This window comes from Rhizophagus irregularis, chromosome 18 (genome assembly GCF_026210795.1).
Source record: "Rhizophagus irregularis chromosome 18, complete sequence".
Taxonomy (NCBI): Eukaryota; Fungi; Glomeromycota; class Glomeromycetes; order Glomerales; family Glomeraceae; genus Rhizophagus; species Rhizophagus irregularis.
The window spans coordinates 3,592,947-3,602,299 of record NC_089446.1 but is presented as its reverse complement, the minus strand read 5'-3'; the positions used below and the strand labels follow the sequence as shown (position 1 = coordinate 3,602,299).

Here is a 9,353-nt window from a genome sequence, read left to right as displayed (position 1 = left end):
AAATTTTTTTCCCTTTAATTTTAAATTTCAAAAAAATTGGTAAGTTATCTCAATATCAACAACCAAATATTCACATTTTTGGTAACAATATGGCCATAATCATATTGTTCATTCTTTTGACTGCGCCAAAGATGTTATTGTCTTCTAAAATTAGTTAAATAAATGACACAAATTTGTATATGTTATAGAGTTTTTCCGGAGTATTATTTAATATAAATAAGTCATTCAGCCATCTTATAACACATTTAACAATTTTTTTTTAAAATTGTGAGCTTATTTTTTTTTTTTGATTAAACGATAACTATGAGCAACAGAGGTGGTAGAGGCCGTGGAAGAGGTCGAGGTGGTGGTTGGAATAATAATAATAGAAGAGATGCTTCTAGTGATAATTTTTCGAATAACAATATTCGTCCACGTAGTGATAACTCTTCAAATAGTGAACGTGCTCGAATATTTCGAAATCCGCAAGATGTTGAGAGAGAAAACGTTCAAATTCTCTCTGGTAATTTTGAATCATCCGAATTGACATATAAGGGAAGCGATAAAGTTGTATTCATCCCTCATGAGGATGAAATCCAGTCAATGTGGAAACGTCTGCTGAAAAAAGAACTTAACAATCAACATCATATTCGTCGATTTCTCAACTCATGTTTAGTTGTTGCTTCTGGAAATTCTGATTATGAATTGAGTGATCTTATCGCAAAACTGTCCGAACCTGATGGTAGACAACGTTTAAGAGAGATTATGATGTTCCCTGTATCAGTTGACGCAGGATTGATGCCTCAAGTTGCTTCTTTCCAGCGCGTAACTTTACCATTTCTTGCGTTGTTAACTCGATCTGGAATCACTGATAGTATTTTGGAAAGTAATGTTAATGCTATCTACACCCTCGTATATACTAATTTGGTATATTTATAGATATTTAATTATTTGAATTTTTGTATTTTTTATTTTCTAATTAATATTAATATGCTTGATAAATATTTACTTTTACAAAGGAGGATTTTATAAACAACAAAGTAATTTATATGTTGGAAATTTTGGTTCAGAGAAATTCTGTGGATGATCAACGAACTCCTCAAAATGAATTACTTAGAGACGATCCACACTCTTTCTTTCCAACATCGTATGTTATTCTAATTATAAAAGTTTTTATTTATTTTATCAGCCCTTTCGTAACCATGGCCATGATCTACAGCTCATCATTAATCTTAAAGTATACGTATTAATGAATTTTTTTTTTAATAGTCTCGGTCAATTTTTCTTGGTGATTGTAAGATTATGTAGTATTCTTCTTGACCGAATGCGAGATGCCGCAGTCAATGATGCGATGAATGACATTATTCAACGATTAGAAGACGCCAAATTAAGTTGGCAAAATTCATTTTCAACTCAACAAGGAAATTCCAATGATCCGCTTTATTCTAATATCAATCGAAGAGATTATTTTTTCTTTATTCTAGATAAAGAATTTAAGAAGGTGAAACAAGTTATAAAAAAGCATTCTAAGAGAACTTTTTTAAATGAACAAAATTCAATCGATGAATCATCTTTGGGTACTTATAGAGAAAAATCACGACTTGCTGATTTAAAACGTTCTTATGATCCTCCGGGAGAATTATCGCATAGAGGACCTCGGCATAATAACGATTTCAGTGATATTTCAAAAATCTCTATAATTCCTACACAGGAAGAAATTTTAAGCGATAGGGCACCTTTTTTACCAACAAATATTCCTGGAGCTCCACATTTTCTTCCCGAGGGAATAACACGTCTTCTCGACTCACAATTTCGTTTGTTACGTGAAGATATGTTACATCCTCTTAGAATGGGAATAAACAGTTTCTTGCAATTTTTGGCAGATCCAAATCGTAATAATAAAATTTTAAGAAAATATCAAGAAAAAGGTGGTAAATACCGTCAAGACAACGGAGACTTATATATTTATCCAAGAGCTCGTTTTGTTAGAATTTCAGTCGACAAAAGACGTGGATTTTCATGTCGAATAGCATTTTCCGCACCAACAAATTCTGGGAAAAATGTGAAAGAGCGTACACTTTATTGGAAAAAGCATTCAAAAAAATTAATGAATGGAAATTTAGTATGCCTTCTTTTACCTACAGAAGAAACAATTTCGCAAAAATATTCCCTATTTTTTGGTGTAGTTGTGCAAAGAGATGATGAACAACTAGCCAAATTTGAAGATAGAGTCGAAATTGACATTAGTTTTATGGATGCCGCTATTTATCCTTTAGCTTTAAAAGACATTTCGAATCAAAAAAATAAAAATGCAGTACAAAATTTGTCATTACGTTTTATGGTAGAATGCACCGGGATTTATCTTGAATCATGCTACCATGTGTTGAAAACTCTGCAATCCACAAATGACTCAATGTTACCTTTTGAAAAATATTTGACCTTGGCGAGTGTCGATGATGAAAATCAAATTGAGTCCGTCAAGGATACTTCTGCCAAAAGTGCTTTTACCGTAGATATACCAGATTATGCAAGAGCTCCAGAATTTCGGTTCAATCTAAAAGTATTGTTGCGTGATAAGCAAAAGGAACTACTTTTGAATGTTGCTAATGCGAATGAACATGAAAATGTTGTTAAAGAACTAGTAAATGGAAGTTCTTTAGATGATACACAAGGTATTTAAAATTTAATATTGTTAATTTTAATAAATCAGATAAATCAAAATTTATAATTATTATTTACCCTTTTTTAGCTAAAGCTCTCGTTTCTTCTTTGAGTAAAGAAATTGCGTTAATTGAAGGTAATTTTAAAATTTTATGCCAGATTTGAGTATTGCGCCAAATGTAAGAATTAACCATTGTCTAAACTTAATTAGGTCCACCGGGCACGGGTAAAACTGTTGTAGGAATAGAAATTATGAAAGTTTTGCTCGCAGAAGAAAATCGTAGTGTAAATCTTACCCCGATTCTCGTCATTTGTTTTACAAACCACGCTTTAGACCAATTTTTGGAGGTAAAGTATTTTTATTTTACATCTTGTATATTAATGTTTATGTTTAATATTATTTTATATTATTTATATATATCTTTTTAATTAATTAAAATACAAATTGTAGCATTTGATTGATAAAGCTGGAATTGATAACATCGTAAGATTAGGAGGACGCTCTAAATCTGATAAAATTGCTCCTTTTAGTCTTGAGGAAGTTGTTAAGAATCGGGAAAAACCTGTTGGGGTTGAATCATATCTTTTATCTAAGACTTACCAAGAACTTGAAAATATTCAAAAAGATGCAGATCAGATTCAAGAAAGATTAAATTTAAGATGGTTAGATTGGAAAGAAGTATCTTCCTATTTATATGTGGATTTTCATGAACATTATAATAAATTCTTCGGATACCAAGATCCTGAAATTCCAAGTTTCTTATTAGAAGACTATTTTGATGAAGAATGTGATTTAACTGGTAAAGATTCAAAAAATCAAACATTATTTGACAAATGGTTGCATGGAGTGGATATAAAAAATGCTAGAGCTATGCTTAAAGCCACAGAAGATTCAAAACAGCTTCGTAAAGGAAAAAAGAATAATAATACGAACACTAATGTCTATGATGCTCTTGCTAATTATGATGATGAACTTAATGAATATTACAAACCTGAAGACAGTGATAGTTTTTTTGAGGATGAAGAATATTATGATGATTATGAACAAAATGACCCTCAAGCCTATCTAGCAAATTGGCAAGAGCCCAAAACCAATCGTCCATTGGAAGAACTAAAGAATAATACAAATATTTGGAGAATGTCTACAACTGAACGCGTAGCATTGCATGACTTTTGGAGACACGAGTTAAATCTTGAAAATGTGGAATCATTAGCAAATCTACAAAGAATTCATGATGAAAAAAGAAAAGAAATAGAAGATATTCATAGTGAAAGGAGAAAAAAAATTTTAAAAGAATGTGACGTAATTGGGATGACTACTAATGGGGCTGCGAAATTTCAATCTCTCGTTCGTTCTGTTAGACCTAAGATTATTTTATGCGAAGAAGCTGGAGAAGTCCTCGAAGCTCATATCCTTTCAGCGCTTACACCTTCTACGCAACATCTTATTCTTATTGGTGGTATGTGCTGCTTGTTACTTTTTTATAATGAAATTTCAAAAAATATTTCAAAATTTTATATTTATATATGTATAATTATTTATTTATTAAGATCATAATCAATTACGACCGCATATCGCCACCCACTATTTAAGCTGTGATTCATCAATTGGCAAAAAATATGGATTAGATGAAAGTCTCTTTGAGCGTTTGGTTAAGGGCGACAAAGCCACTCGTATTGAGAAATCTCAGTTATTAACTCAGAGACGTATGAGAGCAATTGAAATTTCCGATTTGATAAGACATACACTCTATAAAGAATTGAAAGACGGTGAAAATACCACTAAATATCCTAAGATTCGTGGTGCTCAACATAATGTGTATTTTATCAATCATCGTAACCATGAAGATAAATGCGAAAATGAATTAACGACTAAATCGCATTCTAATAAATACGAAGTAGATATGATTATCGAAATAGTAAAATTTTTTGTTAGAAATGGATACACAAAACAGGATGATATTGCTGTGCTTACACCATATCTCGGACAAATGGTAAAACTTCGGGATGCATTAAAAACAACATTTACTGTTGTCATTGATGAAAGAGATAGTCAAGATCTTGCAGAAATGGAAGATGAAAATGAAGACAGGAAAGAGGAAAAGACAGAAAATAATCCAGTGGAAAATATCAGCATTGCAACTAAAAAGTCATTAAATCAACAAGTATGCATGAAATTGGGATATGATTAATTAAAATAATTCAGCGTTTTAAGAAGGTTTTTTATATTTTGTTTAGGTTACACTAAGGACAGTTGATAATTTTCAAGGAGAAGAAGCCAATATAGTTATCATTTCACTTGTGAGAAATTCTTCAAAGGAAGATGATAGGGGTGGTATTGGTTTTCTAAAGTCAACTAATCGTAGCAATGTTTTACTTTCACGGGCTAAGCACGGGATGTATTTGCTTGGTAATGCTGAGTTAATGGCTAATAAATCCCAAATGTGGGCAGACGTAATTGGAATGTTAAGATCCCGTAATCAAGTTGGGGATTCTTTTCCTATATTATGTCCTCAACATCCCAATAATCGAAATAATGTGAAGGTCCCCCAACAGTTCGCTGAATTTGCACCAGATGGAGGATGTTTGGTGATTATCATTTGAATATTACTAAATGTATTTTTGCCTTTTTTAGCAACTAATTATTTGCCTTTTAATAAATAAATTATTATTCGTTACGTGTTGATACATTTAGGAGAGGTACGTAATAAGTTCCTTTTCTATCAAATATTAGTTTATATACAACTGCTAAATTTTTTTTCTATCTAAAATCTGAAGTTGTGGGAAAAAACTTGAGAAGTGTGGACATTTGTGTATGTATTTGAAATTGTTTGAAATTTCAATTCATGGATTCATGCTAATAATAATCGCATCTGTTAACATATTCATTATAGGCCCATATAAATGTCATTTTGATAACCCAGATCATATAGATATCATTTGCAGAAAAAGTTGTACTAGATTACATCCAGAATGTAAACATCCTTGTAATAAATCATGCGGAGATAAATGTGGTTTGTAAATTAATTATGTTTAACAAATATAAATGAAGAAATTTTAACTATCTGTATAATTTTTAATTTTGTTCCTCTAGGCGATTGCACTTTAATTATTGGTGATATCACTTTGCCTTCTTGCGGTCATAAGTATCCAAATGCAAAGTGCTATGAAAGTCGTAATGTTAACTCAGTACTTTGTCGTGTAAAAGTCTTTAAAACATTACCGAAATGTGGGCATAAGCTTGAAGTGATGGTAATATAAATTTTCTAGCGATTATTTTTTGTTTAAAATAACAAAATTAATAATATCTTTATGGTAAAAGTGCAATAAATCAGTGGATGACATAATCTGTAAGCAACCATGTGGAGAATTAAACACATGTGACCATCCGTAAGTTATTTTTAAAAATTTTAGGATACTTTTAATAATTATATTAAGCTTTTCAAATCGAATTAGTTGTTCATCACCATGTAATGAATGTCAAAAACGATCGATTAAAGCCAACGAGGATGAACCAATCTTTGATGAAAATGGCTACATAAAGAGGAATAAACACGGATATTGTAGAAAAAAATGTGAAAGAAACTTATTTTGTGGTCACAAATGTGAAGAAGTCTGTCACGAAGGAAAAAATTGTATGCCCTGCACAGCGAAGTGTACTGTTTCTTGTTCACATTCAACGTGTAAATTGGAGTGTTTTAAACCTTGTTCTTCTTGCGCGGAACAATGTGATTGGTATTGTCCACACGGAAAAGGAAGATGCCTTTTATCTTGTGGTATGGATTTTTTTACCTTTTAGTGTTTGCTTTGTTTGTATCTTATACTGATAAATATCTTGACTTCTTCCAGGTGCTCCATGTTCACGATTACCATGTGATTTAAGATGCGAAAAAAGATTGGAATGTGGACACCAGTGTCCAGGAGTATGTGGTGAAATTTGTCCAACCCCGAAATTTTGCGTAATTTGTGCACCTGACGACGTTAAAGAGCAAAGTTAGTAAGACTTAATCTTTATGCAATATTTTATTTTATTTTATTTATTTTATTTTATTTTATTTCATTTTATTTCATTTCATGTTATTTTTTTATTTTATTTTTTGATTTTGTCGTTTTTAATGTTTGATTTATTTCAAATTTATAGTGATCGATATTCTAGAATTTAAAACATTTGCTGAAACTGATTTGGAAAAAGAAAGAGTGATTATCTTAGACTGTGGACATGTATTTACAATGGAGACAATGGATCACCATATGGAGATGGAGAAATATTATCAAGGAGATTACGGAAATTGGACTGACCTTGTTTTGCTTTCATCTAAATCGGGAGAAAACAAAATTATGACATGTCCAACCTGTCGAGGTAACTAAGCTTTGTGTTTACCCTTTTGATACAATTTATTTATTTATTCATTTTTTTTTTTAAAAAAAAAGCTCCCATTAAAAGCAAAAGATATGGACGATCTATTAAAAAACGAATTCTTGACACGCAAAACAAAAAGTTTTTGACAAAATATGATCTACTTTTAAAATATCAGAGAGATGCATTGGAAAAGATTATAAACAAGATAGAGAATAATAGGCCAAAATTATTGGAAAAATTCAGAAACAGAACCTATCCAAAAAGTAATAACAAGAAAATCGACGATAAAAATACTATGGATACAAATAAAACATTATCTGAAGTTAGTGAGAGCGAGAAATTCTATCAAATTGAAAAGTATCACTTTATTCCGGAACAACACGCAAACTTATGGAGGACTCACGTCCGCGACCTCCTTAATTCATACCAAAAATTGATGATGATTATGTCAGATTCGAAAAATCCACCTTATAAAAAAGCTTTTGAAGCTGCTGTGACGCGTCTGTAAGTAAAATTTAAATAGTGTTTAACACTAAAATCTTAGGACTATTAATACTTAGCTCTTTTTTTTTAAAACATTTTACCAATAAAAGTTACAATGAAAAATCTAAAGCTCAATTTGATTCACTCTTCAATAACTTGGAAAATCTTAACGTCATAGAAGATACAGAGTCACCAGAAAACCAAAAAAAACGATTTGAACAGAGTCTTCGAGATGTTGGTTTAATTGCACCACAATTCGACCGTCGTTTGTATCTTGACGCATTTTTCGAAATCGTTAATGTTCAAAAAATTTTGTTTGATGAAGCAACTCGAATAGTTTCAGAGTTACCTAAAATGGAATTAGCCCATACTGGAAATTTAGTATTAGAAACACAAAGAAATTGGATCAAATTTTGTAGCAGTATAAATGATTCAATCAACAATCATCTGGTTGTAATTATTCAGACATGCAAAGAAAGTTTATATAAAAGACATCTAGTAGTTGCTTCAATGGAATACGTAGAATTTGAGTATCAATTTGGAAGATTTATTTTTAACAATCTACCTAGAAATATTGTGACTCCTACAAATAAAGAAGAACTCAAAAATAGATGTAATAAAATTCGCAAAGATTGCGAAAAAATATTAAATGATGTTTTGCCAAAAGTCGAATTGGAATATTTCCAAAGTCAATGTACAGAGAGAATTTCTAAGTTATTGAAGAATGTAGATGAATTTCATGATACAGTAGAAAGATCTGGACAATTATCTCAACAAGAAAAATTAGAAATTTCCAGAGCAATGAGCAGCGAATTCATTGGATCAGGTAGAATTAATTTAGATATTTGAATTTATGACTCATTCCAACTTAATTGTTTTCAATATATTCTTGTAGGACACTGGTATGAATGTCCAAATGGTCATCCATATACTATTGGTGAATGTGGTGGGGCAATGCAAATGAGCAGGTAACGGAAATTAATAATTAATTCTTTATTTCTTAATATGAAAATAATTCTTGCTTATTATAAAATAGGTGTCCTGACTGTGGAGTATTTATCGGAGGTAATAGTCACCTGTTAACCTCCGGTAATAGAAGAAATGATGAATTTGAAACAATGACCGGTGGAAATATAATTGAGTGAATCTTGTTTCAGTGGCTCATAAAAAATATAATATTGAAGTATAACTAGCCAATGTGAAATATTATAAAGATATAATATCCTAAAATAAATTATGAAGGTAAAGTTTCCCAAGCACTTATATTTTATTTGTTACTATTTTTAAATAAATGTAATATCAAACTTCAAAGAGAGCTTTTTTTTTTAATTTACTATATAAACTCAATTCGTGAAAGTTCAAAAATATCCGGACCAAATAATTTGTTTCAATGGATTTTAATAAGAATTTGTCTGCTATGTCTGCGATAGAAAAGTTATAAACGTCAAAGCTTCTTTTTTGTCTTAAGTCGCTAATAAATTTTCAAAGTGATACTTCTATTATATTGTTAGTCAGGATATAAAATATTTCCTATCACTATTCTGACTTAAATCTTAGTATTAAATAAAGAAGTTTTTCCTTTAAAAATTCTAGATATACAAAATTGATTGTTATTTAACGATTAATAGACTAAAGATTGATTATATACTCCTTAAAGAAAGGAGAATGTGTCACCAGTTACCAAGACGAGAGACAAGATGCGCAATATTGAAAATGAGAGTGAATTTGATTACCCAAGAATTTCCCTTCGTGTCCTTCGGTTCAATATAAAACAAACGCTTGAAGATGTTTCAGCTACAAATCATCGGTAAAATAATAAAGACGAGACTGCATTTTTGGTTGTGCGAGAAGTACAACTTAAGACTAATTG

General features: G+C 30.7%; 1 protein-coding gene across 1 annotated transcript; it reads left to right on the top strand.

Moving 5' to 3' along the window:
• Nucleotides 1-303: 303 nt before the first annotated feature.
• On the top strand, nt 304-8,843 carry OCT59_010398 (uncharacterized protein; the record flags this gene model as incomplete). Its single annotated transcript, XM_066132980.1, has 19 exons — nt 304-906; nt 999-1,126; nt 1,249-2,651; nt 2,729-2,776; nt 2,852-2,988; nt 3,092-4,100; nt 4,192-4,805; nt 4,879-5,229; nt 5,438-5,453; nt 5,535-5,654; nt 5,735-5,892; nt 5,963-6,030; nt 6,097-6,416; nt 6,490-6,633; nt 6,782-7,000; nt 7,072-7,504; nt 7,594-8,309; nt 8,379-8,451; nt 8,520-8,843. The coding sequence occupies 19 exons, from the start codon at nt 304-306 to the stop codon at nt 8,626-8,628; spliced, it is 6,669 nt and encodes a 2,222-aa protein (XP_066000573.1). The 3' UTR covers nt 8,629-8,843.
• Between the last annotated feature and the right edge of the window lie 510 nt (nt 8,844-9,353).